Source organism: Fusarium redolens (assembly GCF_020744475.1).
Source record: "Fusarium redolens strain MPI-CAGE-AT-0023 chromosome Unknown BKA55scaffold_2, whole genome shotgun sequence".
In the NCBI taxonomy this organism is placed as follows: Eukaryota; Fungi; Ascomycota; class Sordariomycetes; order Hypocreales; family Nectriaceae; genus Fusarium; species Fusarium redolens.
In genome coordinates, this window is record NW_025763665.1 from 1,679,215 (window position 1) to 1,695,944 (window position 16,730).

The window sequence follows — 16,730 nt, forward strand, 5'->3', positions numbered from 1 at the left end:
AGACGAAATGAAATTATAGCACCACCTCCTGGTTCCGTCACACCTTGGTAGACAGCGCCCATAAGGGACAAGGGAAAGAAACGGATGGAGCAGATATCGGCGTCTTGGAAGAGAGAAGGTTTTTTTACTAAGAGATGAAAGGAATGAACAGCATGGGTGCGTTTCTTGGGGGAGGATACATGATAGTATAACTTTATAATGCTACAATCCGGGTCCGATTGAGTCCTGGCTATGATTCTCATGGATTTCTTGTTGCTAAACTTTGGTCCTGACATGAAATGCAAGCGATATAATAGCTAGTGACTGGTAAGGTAAGACAGTCATTGTAGAGGATACTGGCTACTCGAATAGTCTAGTCCAGTGTCTTGGGAAGTGCTAGGTTTTCAAAAAGCTGACTTTGACACTTCTAACCTGGTGAGTCGGACTTATACCAGAGTTATCCTTCTGACCAGCTCAAAGAAAACTCTTCATTTTGAACTACTGATGAATATTCTACGTCATCCCATCTCCGAGATATCCTTCTTGCTATGGAGCTTCCACTGATAGCTACTTGCTAGAGAGTAGTGGTTCTGAAGAATTGGGGTTGGTACCTGACGTGCCTGGGCAGCTCTAAGTGGCTCACCGAGGAGGTTTTCAACCTCAATGTACTGTTCCTGGGGGAGTGTCAGCACGGTGTCGACGCCTGAAAAAGAAAGAAAGAAGGGGAAGGTACTGATAGCATACGGGCCATGGAGGTAGGGTGAGATTGTAGGGGTGAGTTGAAAGCGGGAAACCATGAGCTGCTGAGTAGACATAGAATGAGTTCACTTACCTTTCTAACATCTATCAACATACTTGGCGACACATGAGCGTCAATAGGTTCGGTCACAATTGTTGCCTCTATCATCTCGTCTGTAAGCTCCTGTCCATAAGCTGCAGCTGCAGCTTGTATTTCTTTCATGCCAGGCCGTATAACCTCGTCGACGAGGCCAGGACAAAGCTGCATGTCACCAGTGTCTAGTCTTGTCAGAGCACCAACTGGATTGTAAACGGCATTATAGAGAAGCTTCTTCCATCGAGAGGAGGTGACGTTATCATCATAGTGGCAAGTGCAGCGTCCCCCAGCATTGAAGCGAGCTACAAGATCCTTTGCTCGCTCGGCAGCGTTGCCAAAGTCTTCAAAGGGGCCGATACGCAGCTCATCGTGCAGATTGTGCTCGATAGTGCCAGGTTCAGGCTCTGAGGAACCACACATGCTGATACCAGAAAGAATGACATTATCTGAGAATGCTTCTTGGACAGGAACTTGAATGTTAAGTCCATTCTGAAGGAGTACTATGGTGGTGTATCCGGGAGTAACGGCAGGGCGTATAAGATCAGCCACAGGCGGAGAGATAACTGGTATGTTTTTGGTGGCACAGACAATGTAGTCAAAGGGCGAGATGCCGGACTCGGAGACATCAGGAATAGATGGTAGGACTATATCAAGATTAGTTGAGGATGGAGTGAGATTCGAAGTAACTTACTCTCAGTTGGCATAAAGCCACGGATTTGACCATGATCAACGGAATTAATGGTGAATCCTCGCTCTTTGACTATTTGATAGCTTGAGCGCAACACAGCTGTAACCTGAGCTCTGCCTCCAAACTCAAGATTGAGGGCTGCTATACAGCCAATGCCCCCACAGCCGACGAGTAGAATTCTTGCCTTATCCATTGTGACTCTTTGATGTTGTTATCAATACTGAAAGAAAAGTTCAACTCAAGTTATCATGGTTGTTGAGAGGGCGCACACGCTGTATGCGGGGCCGGCTACAGACCGGTATCTAAGACATTTGCCATGATTGGGCAGCTACACGAAACAGAGACAAGAATAGTAATAAGCAACAATATGTAGTTAAAGTTTAATATAATATAGCTGAGATAAGTTCTATTTGCAGAGCACTTAAAGAATATCCGATTGAGCGGTTCTCCAGATTGTGTGCCTGTGTCTGTGGAACCTTGACATGGGATTCGATTCTTTTGTCTTGCTCGGTTGATTGTGATCCTTGTGACGTCGAATATGCTTTTCCTCTCGCAAACTAAGCCTTGAGAGGACAACTATCACAAGACTTGTTACTATTACCGAGGATCTCTTTGTTCAATATAAGTTTGCTCTCACACCACCTTTCCCCTTTTGGAGCTTCCCCTCCCTTTTCTATAGGGGAATGTCGGTTTATGGTTGTTAGTTGATACCTCTGGTTAGGCTCTACCCCAGCTCACCCAATGCCCCCCGGTCCCGCATCACCTAAACTAGTCCCCGAGTGGCACGCGCCAGACGTTCTCTCTTCAACTGCTGGTCTCATACGTACATAAGTTAATAAATGTCTTGGTCTTGTGTGAAGCGAATGTGAGACAGAATCGTCTCAAACTCTCCCCTCGTCCAACTGCTTCCCTCATTTTGACCATTATCATATCATGACCGTTCCACAACCGATTTCTCCTCTTCCTCAGGCTCCTATTGCCACAGCTTTACCGGATGCTCCACCAAACGACTTCTTCTCTCCTATTCAATGGGACGTCTTCTTTGCACTTGTCGACGGTGTCTTGCCCTCAATCGCCTCAGAGTCTGATGTGACCGACCAACAGGGTCAGATTCAACTTCCCAACCATGAAGTTGATGCTGTCCTCGATCGCAGTGTCGAGGCTCTGGCAGCCCCAGCCACTAGAGACAATATCCGTGCCTTTCTCCGGGATAGGCCTGTCAATGATGCTCGCTTTAGAGACAACCTCATGAGGACCTTGGCCATCTCCCCGCCCGACCAACTCAAACGCCTTGCCAGTTTATTGAGCTTGATGTCGTGAGTACAACTAGATGGGCCATGTTTCCAATTTCTTCACGTCACTAAATCATTTTCAAGCACCCGTCCTGGTAGCTATTTCATCACCGGCTACTGGCAGCCCATATACAACCAGCCTGCCCACGTTCGTGAAGCCATCCTCAAATCATGGGCCACATCTCCCAAAGAGCGCTGGTCCGCTCTGGCCAAAACGATGTCTGCCATGTCTTTCAAGGCATATTCTCAGACCAGCTCGGCTCTCTATCAGCTTTCGGGCTACTCAGACACCCCCAAGGACTGGCAACCAAGGGAAACCTTCGACTATGACTTTCTCCAGATCGAAGCGGGCGACGACGCGCACACCATCGAGACCGACGTTGTCATTATCGGTTCTGGCTGCGGCGGAGGCGTTTCTGCCAAGAACCTAGCAGAAGCTGGTCACAAAGTCATCGTCGTGGATAAAGCCTATCACTATCCTTCCACACACCTCCCCATGGCTCAGGATGCCGCCTGCGCCCATCTCTACGATAACGCAGGCTTCTTTATGACGGAAGACTCTGGTTGTACTGTCACTTCTGGCAGTGCATGGGGTGGGGGAGGTACCGTCAACTGGAGCGTATGTCTCAAGCCTCAAGACTTTGTGCGAGAGGAATGGGCGGATGAAGGCCTTCCTTTCTTCACATCCACAGATTTCGACGAGTGTCTAGACCGTGTGTGGGAGTTTCAAGGGGCTGGCACTGACCAGGTACGCCACAATCACCGAAACAGAGTCCTTCTCAATGGCTCAAGCAAGCTCGGCTGGACGGCACGCCCAGCTCCTGTCAACACGGGAGGGAGGGAGCACTTCTGCGGCCAATGTCACCTTGGGTGTGGTCTGGCCGAAAAGCGAGGGCCAGCTGTGAGCTGGTTACCGGATGCTGCGAGAGCCGGCGCTCAGTTCATGGAAGGATTTCAGGTTGACAAGATCCTGTTTGATTATGATGGGCAGACTGCCATTGGCATCGAGGGAGAATGGGTGTCGAGAGATAGTGCAGGAGGCGTGAGTAATTCGATCGATAGAATCAAGAGACGGGTCATAGTCAGGGCCAAGAAGGTGATCCTTGCAGCCGGCTCATTATGGAGCCCGATCGTCCTCAAGAACAGCGGTATTACTGTGCGTGTCCCCATCAGCAGTGAATCGAGTTTATTGGCTAACTCATCTAGAATCCAAATGTGGGAGCTAATTTGCACCTTCATCCTTGCAACTTCGTCACAGCAGTATGGAAGGAAGAAACGATACCGTGGGAGGGAGGTATTATCACCAGCTACTGTCCCCAGTTTGACAACGTCGACGGTAGTGGCCACGGAACGAAGCTGGAGACTACCTGCATGGTGGTGAGTAGCAAACCCAGCACTGTCGTCGAATCATTTTAACTCGTCATAGCCATTCACGATCCTGTCGCAGCCGTCATGGACCAGCGGCTTAGATGCAAAACTTCATATGGCAAAGCTGCGTCACATGAACGCCTGGATATCGTTGACCAGAGACCGTGACGCAGGCAACGTCTTTCCAGACCCCACGACGGGTCGACCTCGCATTGACTATACTCCCTCGGACTATGATCGAGCCCATACTATCCAGGGAGTAGAGGCTCTGGCCAAGATCTGCTATGTCACAGGAGCAGTCGAGATACGCCCTCTTCTCAAGGGTCTGGAGCCCTTTGTCCGCAGGGGAGAGACGTCGTCGGAGCATTCCCTCGACTCCAAAGGCTCAGTGGCCGATCCAGAGATCACTGACCCAGCCTTTGCCGCCTGGCTCGGCCGCGTCCGCGAAGTGGGCAACAAACCACCAACAGCCCCTTGGAGCTCAGCCCATCAGATGGGCACGTGCCGTATGAGCGCGAGCAGCGACGAGGGCGTGGTTGACGAGAAGGGAAGGGTCTGGGGCACGGATAACCTGTACGTTGCAGATGGAAGCGTGTTTCCCAGCGCCAGTGGCGTGAATCCCATGATCACCATCATGGCCATTGCGGATTGGATATCACGCGGCGTGGACGCAGACCTGAGGGCGTGAGGGATAGTGATTGTGATATGACGAGGGAGGATAAGCGATATAGCTGTAGCTGTATCTGTGTGTAATGTTATGGTCATCCTATCAACGACTGGACGTTATCTCTCGAGGGACATGCAAGGGGTTTGATAGAGCCATGGCCGACGGTACAGTACAATACCTAGGCTGGTCTTCGAGTCTGCATTAGTTAACGTGCCCCTGACCACCGCATTTCCTAGCAACGAAGTGCCATTAACTCGTAAACCAGAGACTGATGCAGGCATTGCTTCCATCGGCAATTTTTGGATTCGTTGGTCTGCTCCACGCATAGACTGGGAGTCATTTCATGTCCGAAACATATCCCACTTGAATATCACCGGGACATTCTTCCAGGGATGCAACGAGTCTTGAGCCACGGTCATGTCATGTGGCCAACGTACGTATAGGCAACGAGCTATGGGTGTAAGTCAAGTGAGTGTACAGTAAAAGTGAGGCAAAACACCTTCGCTTAGACTATTTGCATCGGTCTTAGATCCTTGGATATAGGGTATCAGCATACTAACTTTGGTTGGTGATTTGAAAACTAGGCAACTCTCATACCAGCAGACCTTGGAAAAGTAACCATCGGCGTTTCAAAAGCTCTAGTCCGTACCCAAAGGAGTGGTCGCCGGTGCCACGTCTTGCATGGGGCTTCAAGTGAGGCTCTCAACGGTCTTGGAGTTCTCGGTAGTACCGGTAGCGTAGGCCTCCTGCCTCTTGAGAGGATAAGGCTCCAGGGCGGGGAACGGCACGGCACAAGCGAGCACAGCCACCCGGAGATGTGCAAGCCACGTCCGAGTTTAATCCACTGCCGGGCCAGGATCAGCGGCATTAGTGAGTGAGTTGTGCTCAGCTGTTCAAGGAACAATTAACAAGCCATGTCACTGTCACTGTCATGTTTGTGAGTCAAAATGACACTCTGAAGATTAGATGTGAGATTGACTCAGACATCGACGTCATGTTTGAATCAATGGCTACCATCTCGTTGTAATTTCCAACACTCAAGTGACAGGCAGGGGTATTTGAGGTTGGAATTTTCATAGCAGCTGGGTGTGGTTTACAGAATTTACAGGGTCTCAGGATGCAATAATACAAATCTAATTGTGTCTACACAGCTACTAATTGTAGATCACTCTGAGTATCGATTTACATGTCCTAGTCTTTTGGTACTATTTCAATATCACTTCAGCCCTGTCTAGCCACTGAACCTAAGTTCTACGACAGCCACAAATAGTAGCCTGGGAGTGTCTGTAGCATTAGTGACAAGTATTCAAATTTCAATCATGTCGTGCTGTGCTTTCCGTCAGGCATGCTGTCAAATCTGTTTGCGAATACTATCTCGTTGACTAACAAAGTCGGTAAAGGAAAAAGCGGGCCAATCTCTCAATCTTTAAAAGCTCATGCCGGGCGCATTTCCTAACTGGGATCGATATCCATGATATTTCAGCCACACTCCGGACTTGTCCGTAAAGTGGCCCGTCGGCTTAAGTGGACCCTTTTCGCCGCCTTCGGGTCCGCGCCGCTCCGGCCACTCAATGCTAACAAACCCATCAAAAATCATCATTGATATTCGAGTTTTGAATTTCACGTTATTTTTGGCAGCATTGATCTACATTGACAGCAGTGGACCAAGGCTAGTAGTACGGAAATATCAATTCTAAGAAAGTTTATTTTGGGCCCACGTAGTCGTTGTAGCTTGGCATTTCTCCTACCCTAGAAACACGGATGATGAAGGTAATACCCTTTCAAAACCAGATAGCTATGGCCACAATTGTGAGGGTGAAGGACATGGCCGCATGGTGTGTTGCAGGACTACGTTCCGGCTGATCAGGTAGCTAATCAAGCCATTGAGCAGATCACTGGGCGTACATACGGCCTACGACACATCCTGTGGTGAGTGGTATCGGATCATGCATGGAACTTACCAACTCGAAATGCCCTGTATCTAAGCAAAACCATATAGCGAGCCGTGTTATGTGAATCCCGTGACTATCCAGCGACGTCACCGCGGCATGACAGTTTCCGAGGGCGGCTACAGACGTTGTGAAACCTGGGGTTCTAGCAGTCACACGCTACTACGATGATACTGTACCGTATATAGTCCATGAAACAAAATGCGACGTGACTTTTCCATGTGACTCATGACGAAGACGGGAGAAAAATCCTGCGGGCTAATAGTGAGCGGCCATATCTGAAAAACGGAACTGGGGTTCTCCGTTTCGCTTACATTTCCCATGAGCCTGTGTGCATGCACATTCATGCAGTATTAGGTTTTGCAGAGGAAAGGCAGAATCGAAGAATTGTAGATCCTCCGTCTTTGAGATCTATCAGGCTTCGATACGAGTAAATCAACGTAACATGCACTAGAAATACATACCCAATAGCACTCCCAAGTCCAAAAATAGTACAGGGTACGGAGACTGCGCCACAATACCGGGCCAGTGGCATACCTGGGTCCATTTTCTAGGGTTCCTTGTTCTCTTTCTCTCAGTACCACTGTCTTTTCAGCACCAGGTATCAGTACTTTTCAGAAGGCACTTTAAACGTTGCACGTGCATCTGTTGATTCTTTCTTCCCTTTGAGTCTTGGTTCCGGCGCGCGGCCGAGCGATCAGTGGATCCTTCCAGCCATCCATCCATCTTGGGACCAAGCTCCAAGACCTACACACTCAGTCGGTGCCATTGACGAGCAATCAACCTCCTTCAACTACGCGTCTCTGGACGCGTCGTACATATCATTCATTTCACCATCATCTAGCAGTTATGGTCTGAGGTAAGGTCATTGGCCACGCGGTCATGTAAGGGTAGGTTACCTGATGCTGTGATGCTTCTAAGACCGCACCACGAGGTCCAACAACAGGATGGAAAAGGGCAACCGGCCCCCTTACCTATGCTATTTTCTCCAAGAATAAATAGGGGCCACCTCGATTTTGGGTCCTGGTGCCCGTTCTCTGGAATGCATCACGTCTCCAAAAGTCCGTAGCGGATCGGGCCAAGACAAGACAAGACAGAGCTTTGACTCCAACGCAAACTCCTCACAAAAGGCTACAAGCGCCTCCTGAAGAGTTTATGGGCTTGTCAAAGTCACTCATATTCCACTTTGGGACTGGCTTTCCCGTCGACTCCATGACCCTTTGCCTGGTCTTCCTAGCTCTCTTTGTCTTGAGCCACCTCTGAGCAATGATTGGCTATGGGAGACTTGAGCCGAGAAGTACCCCAAGGTCTGATTGGTTCATATTGCTGAGACCTGAACCAATCACAGACTGTAGGAGCACTTTCATGAGAGCCTCACCTCACGTCTGACACTAGCATGGATGACTCTTCTTCGTACCAGGACATCGACGGGCTCTCATTCCTCTCCATTCTTTTGGGAGCCCCCCCTGGCTCCTGATCTAGCCCCCGTGCTCCTTCCCTTTCCTCACATTTGGATAAGTGTCCTCTCCTTTCTGATATCCAGACACAGAGTTATCGAAGATGCATGGATCATGTCCCTCGACTTTGGACTCTTGAAGCGACGGGATGAAGTTTCATGGCCAACCACATCGTGAGAAGCCTATTTACCCCTTAAAGACGAGACGGGAACGACGGGAGCGACCGCTACCTTATGGGACCCGAGCCGTTGAAGGTGAAGATACCCCTTATATATCCATCAATGCTGAGAATAGGGCAGAGAACGGGGATCGGGGCTTGTCCTCGGGGCACAGAAGCACAGGGTTGCTCTGGCAGTCGTGATGGTGCAATTCCCTCATTTCTTAAGGCATGGCCCGTGGAAAAAATGATGATAATATTCACGGCGGGGGAATAGCGGCTCACATCACGGAGGCGGGTGTGATACTGGGAACTAAACCAACTACAGAATGCATGCAACTGCTTCGACAAGCCGAGCATTCTTGCGTCTGGTGCCTATCTAGTGCAAGTGGGATCTTATGCGTATGCGTATGCGCATGCAGGTCATCTCATAAGATGCTCCTGGACAAAGCGCCCGTTGCATCCCATTGACAGGATCGTAATGACATTGTTATTACAATCATTTCGCCAGCTGAAGATCCTGGGGCATCAGCCAGCCCCGAGCACAATATTGACGTTTGATCTCACCGAGCGTAGCGTCGATTAGGGCGTGATGGACGAGTCGTGCGAGCCTCTCGGGTGGTAACTTGTGGGACACGGGATACCGGAGCGCATGAATGTCTCTGCTCGCCCCATCCCGCTGAGAGTGAGGGCACGAATGAGCGAAAACGCCAGTGTCTTCTGTGGAAACGGCCAGATCCGCCCTCGAGGCTTTACTGAATTCTGAAGCCCGCATAAGCGGCGCTTCAAAGTTCCCCTCCTCAAAGGTTTCTATATGCTTGTGATGGTGGACTACGGAAATACTCGGTAGGCAGCGCAACAAAACATGCCGAAGGATAAGGAGCTTACGGGACTGGAATGAAACAGAGTGGGAAGACTCATCAGCCATGAATGGGTCCAGGAGCAGGTCGCATAATTTCGCCATGAAGCGTACCAACCTGGGTGATCAGTCTGTGTTCTGGGTTTATGTGAGGGTGAAAGCGGCCTACTAGCGAGGACCAGACACGAAGCTGCAGGAACATAACTTGTCACTTTCCAACTTTTTCCTGCTAATAAACTATCAAGTGTGGTTACGTTGAAGATCCATATCAGTTAGAGGAAGTATACTGCACAGGGACTAGGCCTAGTCTCTGATCAAGGTGCGCACACAGACACATATAAACCAGATTGATGGAAAGGACGGCATTGGTAAGAGACCAGGATCAAAGACAGGGAATAAGAAGAAGCGCCGGCGGTTGTTTCGTTTCCTGTTTCCTGACAGGAGAGCGCCTAGGGCAGGGCATGGTCTAGGCGTTGAAGTGTGGTAAGACGCCAAATGGTGAGATTTCTGGGAGGGGGATGTGATATTGATTCATAGGGTCGAGAGATCAGATACTGTTTGAAGGCCGTTGCTCAATTGCTCAAGTTATGTTGCAACAATGATGAGGGAGTGTCTTTGATCCAAGAGACCGACATCTGTGATGTGAGTGAGTGATAGGCAGGCTGGCTTAGAAGCGGGTACATGGACACGATAGCACTCAAAGTACCGGTACCTACTTGAAGAGAACGCCACACCCACACAGCAAAACCTCTTCCCTTTTTTTTTTTGCCCTAGACCGGGATCGCTGTGAGTCAATGTCAATGCCCTACACTATAGTAACAGTCTGAAAACCAAAAAAAAGGACGAGTCTTTTGTGCCGTCTGCTTGCATTCTTTCAGCTGTCAAGGTATAGGATGCTATAGTCTCTCAGCGTCCGATACGTAAGGTACACAAGGTACGCAAGGTACAGCAAGTATTGCCTCTTGGGTAAGCCAGCATATGCAGGTCAACACAGCCGCACGCCTCCTCCGAGCAAAATGCAGAACCTGACCTGAATATTTCACACCCTCCGAGACACCCCGGACATGGTCAGTGTGCCGTGCAGCTGCAGATGCATCGCAGATGTGGAAGAGGCCAAAGAGTTAGGCTTACGCTGCCTGGGGGCCCGTCATGAGATGAGGTGGCTTGGCTCCCTCCAACAGTGGGCCATCGCCTATAGCCACTTCACTAAAATACTAAATACAGGGCTGCCTTTTAGCTCATGAGTCTCCGCTCCGACTTCACCAGCACCACCAGCGGCTTTTAAGTTACCCACCACCACTACAACTACAACTGCAAGACTCATCAGTAGCCGACCCGACGCCACCACCCAACCCCAAAGTATATCATCTCCCCACACCACCTGCACCCTCCGTTTCCCCTTCCCTCTTCTTCCTTCTTTACGAGCAATTCGTCCTACGTTCTCTTTCTTCTTACTCGGTTGCGGCAGCTTAGCAGGCGATTTCACCTCAAAGATCAGACAAGATAATATTATAGTACCGCTATCAACCTCTACTATCTACCAATCCTCCCCGAATCCCTGCTCTGCTCCGTCTTCCGACGTTTTCCTTTTTGATATATTATTGTTCGATATCCCTTCCACCGTATTCCGCCTTCAACCAGCGATAAACGCAACGCCCAACGTCGACGTTTGACGTTTATTACAACGTCCCGTTACCGTTCTACGATACCCGCCCCCCGTTCCGCCCTAGCGATAGACATAGACATCCCTGCGCTTCGCTCCGCTTCGCTTCACTAACATGCCCGTCCAACTACTTCCGGCGTCGGCCGCCGCTTTCGCTCCCCGGGCTTCATCAGTCAACGTTGTCTTGGGTTCAAAAGTTGAGCCTTGGCTTACACAGACTCTCAAGCGCATCAACCGAGTCAAGCGTCCTCTCAATTCCGTACCTCAACATCAGCGATGTCTCACCGAGACTCTCTCATCACCAAACGCCATCTGGACCCTGACTTCTCTCATGCTACCCAAGACCCCCGAGTCGGACTTCAAGCGTGATGTCAGCAACCCTTTGGTCGAGGCCATCATGAATTACGAGCTCGTCCATGTTGAGGCTTACATTGTCCATGTCGACATGGTTCTGCGAAATGAGGTCGCCTACAAGCTAACCAAAGACACCATCGATGCTCTTGTCGAGTACCACAAGGAGATTCACTGTGTCGATGCAAAGGCCAACACATACGACTGGACAGACAAGGAGCAGCAATGCAAGAAGCTTCACGACGATTTTGTTCAGGACATCAACAAGTTTGTATTCCGCACCCACGTCTCTGCTCTTGAGGGTCTCGAGGAGGAGGGCGCTGGTGAACTCCTCTGCGGCAAGAGCGAGGAGGTCAAGAACTGCATCAGTGCTCTTATGAAGCCCCTACTACCCCCTCCTCCTCCTCGTGTTGTCGAAGTTGTCCGACAACCTACACTGCTCCCTAGCTCTCCTGTCAGCAACATGTGGTCGCAACATGGGCTTCACGGCAATCTTGCTGCTGTCGACTCATGGAGGGTGCTTCCCTCAAGCCCCAGCGTCACATCATCGGCCGACTCAAACACAAGTCCTATCTGGACACCCATGACCATGGACGATCTTTCCCCTACTCCCGCCTTCACCCAGCCTCATTCTACGGCCGGCTTCTTCTGGAGCTCGCCTCAAGTGACAGCACCCATCCCCGCCCTTCCTCTTCCTAGCATGCTCGCCCCTGCTCAATGTGGTGTCGGCATGGGCATGGCAGGAATGGGAGGCATGGGCGGCATGGGAGGCTTTGGCTGGGATCGATACCAAGAGTATGCGACCATCATGTGACAACCAGGGCCCCAGGACAGCTATCCAGTGGTGACGACCTCGAGCTATTAATACTGCACCAATCCCTTCCTCGTTTCCCGGAGAAAAGTTGAAGCTCTCAAATTTCGCAGCGGCATAGAACTATCATCCATCATGGGCATGGCATATCGGCGTTTTATTGCATCAGGAACGGTGTTTCGAACAATCTTTTTTAAGAATATCCCCTCTCGCATTGTTTTTATTTTTTTGTCTTTCCCTTTGTTTTCATAGCAAGCGTTCTTTTGGTTTCGGGGAATCTGGTCTTATCATTCCTCTCCGGGAAACACTCTTCAACGGTCGTTCACACAAACTCTCTATTGTCTCTGGACTTTTCTTTCATCTACCATAACACCACATGGCTGGATCCGGGGGCGGGTATTTGGATGCATTTACAACCGGGCAGGGATCCGATACAGGCGGCTTGTTTTCTTTTGGCCTTTTTCCTTCCGTCATCTTTGGTTCTCAAGAAAAAGACGTACACGCAGCAATGCACGACGCTCGGCTCTAGTCCGAGACAGAAACTTCTTTACGGATTCTTCGCTGATATCCCCGGAACTTTCTCTTTCCTTCTTTATTTCCCCGTTTTCTTTATCTGTTCGGTTTAGAGAGGCTTCTTGGAAGACATCCCCACAAACAAGGACAACACACAACTGACACTCACTTCGCCTCGTTCTTTGGCTTGCTTCCCGATTCACGACGATATTATTTTAATGACGACCTCTTCTACGACTCGATGACGAATGACGACTTCTTTTCAGACATGATACGACTTACGAGCGGAATCACGAATAATCGGCTTGATGTCGAAACCTGACTTCTTTTCGAAAGAGTATCGGACGCTGAACCTCACGCTTCATTCGGCACGATGACTAGCCTCCTAGATGGTGACTGGACTGGTTCCAGGACATTGCATCTGAACGCAAGGCCGTCTCGACTACATCGCGTACGCCACCACGGGAATATCTGGAATATACCCGTAAAGGCTTGACACCGGCTGTCAAACGGGATCACCACCCTGCGCCGATTGACCTTCAGTCTTCGGTGTAAGGAGAACGGAAAGATGGAGTGAAATCACGGGATTCTTCCAATGAGCTGGGCCATGGTATCTCTGCTGGGCAGAGTCAGCTGCACAGTCTCTATCTAACCCGATCTGCTCCAGCCAACCATCCTCTGCACCCAACAGCCCTATCCGCAGGCTCACCGCCCCGAATGTGAATCAACACGCGTTTCCGAGTTGAGGTGACAACCACTGCGCCGTTTGAGCCTGCTAGACGGGCCTCGGCCGATGGAGGACGCCGCTTCGAGGATGAACCTGTGGTTACTCACATTTGGATCGATGGAATGACTGGGATAGGGTAGGGATGGTTTAGGGCAGAATGTAGGATCATCTCCCTACAAACCTCTCGCGCCAGGCGAGTCAACATGCAGCTTGGCCTGCCAGACTTGTCACAATGCGGAGGGGTCGCTGTAAGAGAGGAGGGAACGGTGACTGCTGAGCAGTGCACTCCACCTTCTCCGGACCCTTTATTGAGTCCATCGGCTAAAGATGCTGGTATCTAAGTGGCGTGGAAGGGAAACAGGATACGCCCTGGTGGCGGTTCCCTTGCACAAGGACAAGTCTGCTTTGCTACAACGATTCCCTGCTCGTTGTCTTGTCGTTGCAGTATTAGTTAATCTGAACAAATAAAAAAAAAAACATGTTCAATGAAACTTAAGTTCTCCCTTCTGACATGATGTATTCTGTGATATATTCTTCAGATGGCGCTGACATATCACGAAAAGAGTCATTGAAAGAAGCTTCAGCAAATTGAATAGAATTAGATATTATTTCATTTCCCTGTCCCAATCCAAATCTATAACCGCCGTCTAGATAACTCCGTCTATGTAACTATGCGAGGTATTTCACTTTTTAGTCCATGATATCAAGTTATTAAAACCCAGAGAACAATACCCCTGATCTCTCCGTCGTTCAGTCCTGGATGGCAAATGCTTCCCTGGCGGTCTTGCTGCTGCGTGCCAGACGCTCACCATATCTGATGAATACAAAGGGAATGACGCCCATCGCCAGAGCAATGAATGCGAGGACCGAAGGCGCCCAGTGAAACCCCAAGTCATTATACATGCTGTCAGCGGCGAGGGGCAGCGTGGTAGCCCCGATAGATCGCAACATGGCAGCAGCACCGAGAGCAGAGGCAGAATGACTTCGGAACACATCGGTGAGATAGTTGGTCATCCCCATGAAGAGAAGCTGGAAACCAAGGCCGAAAAAGATACCGCCAAGGCTTGGAATGATGGGAGACACGGAGTCCCAGACCGTCCAGCCGAGCCAGAAGAGGGAGATCACCATGCTGAAGATGGTCAGTTGCAGTCGATAATATGGGACAGTGGGAGAACACACCAAGGAGAAGCAATGCACGCAAGAGGAAGTCTTCGATAGATGTGGTTCTTTGTCCACTCGGCACCAGCAGCAGTTTGCTTGTCATGGTATCGAGTATAGATTGCGAAGACACCAAGAGACAGTACAACACCAACGCAGACTAATACCATGTCAGCATAGAGACATCAAGTTTAATGGATGAGACCTACAGGGGATATATGCAAGCCCTGCCATACCGGGAGAAAGACCATAGAATCCTAGGCGACAGTTAGATCATTTGACTGAGCCAGGGGTAGATATCAACATACCTTGGAATACACGAGGATACGCCTGAAACATGAGGTAAAAGACAGAATATGCTAGAGTCAGATACACCGAAGTAGATGTAAGGATAGGCTCAGTAAAGAGTAGCTTCATGGGTCGAAAGAAGATCTTGCGGACGTTGAAGGGCTTCAGCTCCAAGGGCTCTTCGTCGGTTGACTCAGTCTTGTTCTCCTTCTCTCGCCTCTTGATATGCGCCTTGACCATCTTGTTATGTAGCACTGGGGCATAAGTCTCTGGGATGGTAAGGGTAAGAGGAAGTCCTGCAATGGCCATCATGCCAGCAATCCAAAATGGCCAGCGCCAGGAGACGGGAGATGAGAAGCCAGATACAATGGGCCCAATCAGAGGGCCGATTGTAGTCACGGTCATGTAAAGAGCCATGGCGTTGCCTCTGGTCGAAGGATCGTTGAGGATATCTGCATATAAACCTCCGATGACAGTGGTGGGAGCAGCAGCGTTGATACCACCGAGAAACCTAAAGACTAGGAGGGCAGCATAGTTGGGTGCGCCAGAACAAGCCAGCATAAAGATGATGTATCCCAAGTAAGTGCCAATCAGAACAGGCCGCCGACCAATATATTCACTCAGAGGTCCAAAGAGAAGAGGTCCTAGGACATATCCAACCATATACAGGGAGTTGAGGAGTATGAGGTGAACGGGGTTGGTAACGCCGAACTGTTCGGCGATGATATCAAGAGCCCCCGAGGGCATAGAAGAGCCAAAGTTTCCATTGAAAGTACACGTGAAGCCGGCGATGACAATATGTAGTTTTCTCATAGGTGAGAGGTTGAGGGGATTCCAAGATTCTGTGTCAGACCAGCCAGATTCGTCTGAAGAGTCGTGTCTCTTTTCGGCGTCGACATTGGTAGTGTCAGCCATGGTGGCATCGCTGCCAAATAGTTGGGTTTCGTTTCCTCCCATGGTTGATAACAGTTTTATAGTGCACATGAAGTTGAAGATGAATTATATTGAGGTTGCAGGCACGTCTATATAGTATTCACCTCCATGACAGTTCCACAACAGGTGGATATAAAGGGATAAATTCTTTAACAATGATTTTCCTCACGTCATCTGACTATTTCGTTGTGATTGCTCGACTCGAGTTTGTGTGAAGGGCGCAATGATTTTTGGTGATGGTTCTAAGTCAAGCCCTTCGGCGATTGGTTCTCATGGCCGATTCAGTATTTTCTCTGATGGAGAAGATTCATAATATAACTTCCGAGAAGAAAATGGTAAACAATGATTGGGTAGAACTTCCGAGACACCATTGGAAAGCCCCCTGTTACCGTGGCTCTATGTTACCTTGCCTACTTAGTTTATAATTTTCTCCGAGGCAAGGGCGTACTATAGAAATCGGATCGGATGGTCGGCCGGTTTGCTTAGGTTAGTAGTTAGAGCCTACAAAGAGCTCTTCTGTGCACTGCAAAGGAAGACAAGAAAGCCGAAAAAAGGAGATCTGATTATAAATCTCGGAACAGAAAGAACACCTTAGTACCTACCTATAATGGGTATGAGGTGATATTTCCTCTTTGCAACAATGAAATAAAGCAGGCACGATCCACACTATTCTCGTCCCTTCCGTAGAACACTAACTTCTTCTCGGCCTTTTTAGGTTGACATGAACTTTTGTAACCCACTTGAGGGTCCACAAACTTTCAAGCTTCAAGTCAAGGAAACCCAATTGCACTTCCTAACAAGCTACACAACAACCGAATCGGAAGTGTTCTTCTCGGCGAAAAGGGCGTAGAATACCTACCGAGATAACAATGCCCACCGAAAGGCGCGATACTACCGCCCATTCCCCAACTGGCAATGCTCAGCCACCTGTTAATAGACGGAGAACCAGTATGTTTATGATATTCCGTTCAGGATATTACTGATTATCTTTTGTTTCCACTTTCCACTGACACATAACAATAGATGGAAGAGCTT

The 16,730-nt window shown here is 49.5% G+C and overlaps 4 protein-coding genes across 4 annotated transcripts; 2 read left to right on the forward strand and 2 right to left on the reverse strand.

The window, feature by feature from the left end:
- Nucleotides 1-386: 386 nt before the first annotated feature.
- BKA55DRAFT_167830 (ketopantoate reductase PanE/ApbA-domain-containing protein) lies at nt 387-2,065 on the reverse strand. The gene is made up of 3 exons (XM_046185001.1): nt 1,506-2,065; nt 713-1,458; nt 387-653 (listed from the first exon to the last, which is right to left on the reverse strand). The coding sequence occupies exons 1-3, from the start codon at nt 1,693-1,695 to the stop codon at nt 498-500; spliced, it is 1,092 nt and encodes a 363-aa protein (XP_046055003.1). The 5' UTR covers nt 1,696-2,065; the 3' UTR covers nt 387-497.
- Nucleotides 2,066-2,435: 370 nt separating this feature from the next.
- On the forward strand, nt 2,436-4,850 carry BKA55DRAFT_499152 (uncharacterized protein; the record flags this gene model as incomplete). The annotated part of the gene is made up of 4 exons (XM_046186631.1): nt 2,436-2,818; nt 2,879-3,950; nt 4,001-4,171; nt 4,221-4,850. 4 exons carry the CDS (start codon nt 2,436-2,438, stop codon nt 4,848-4,850), a joined length of 2,256 nt encoding a protein of 751 aa, XP_046055004.1.
- A 6,179-nt stretch (nt 4,851-11,029) lies between these two features.
- Nucleotides 11,030-12,079, forward strand: BKA55DRAFT_684452 (uncharacterized protein; the record flags this gene model as incomplete). Its single annotated transcript, XM_046198642.1, has 1 exon — nt 11,030-12,079. The coding sequence occupies one exon, from the start codon at nt 11,030-11,032 to the stop codon at nt 12,077-12,079; it is 1,050 nt and encodes a 349-aa protein (XP_046055005.1).
- Nucleotides 12,080-14,066: 1,987 nt separating this feature from the next.
- On the reverse strand, nt 14,067-15,677 carry BKA55DRAFT_589642 (major facilitator superfamily domain-containing protein; the record flags this gene model as incomplete). Its single annotated transcript, XM_046194970.1, has 4 exons — nt 14,067-14,445; nt 14,496-14,634; nt 14,684-14,731; nt 14,783-15,677. 4 exons carry the CDS (start codon nt 15,675-15,677, stop codon nt 14,067-14,069), a joined length of 1,461 nt encoding a protein of 486 aa, XP_046055006.1.
- Nucleotides 15,678-16,730: the final 1,053 nt, after the last annotated feature.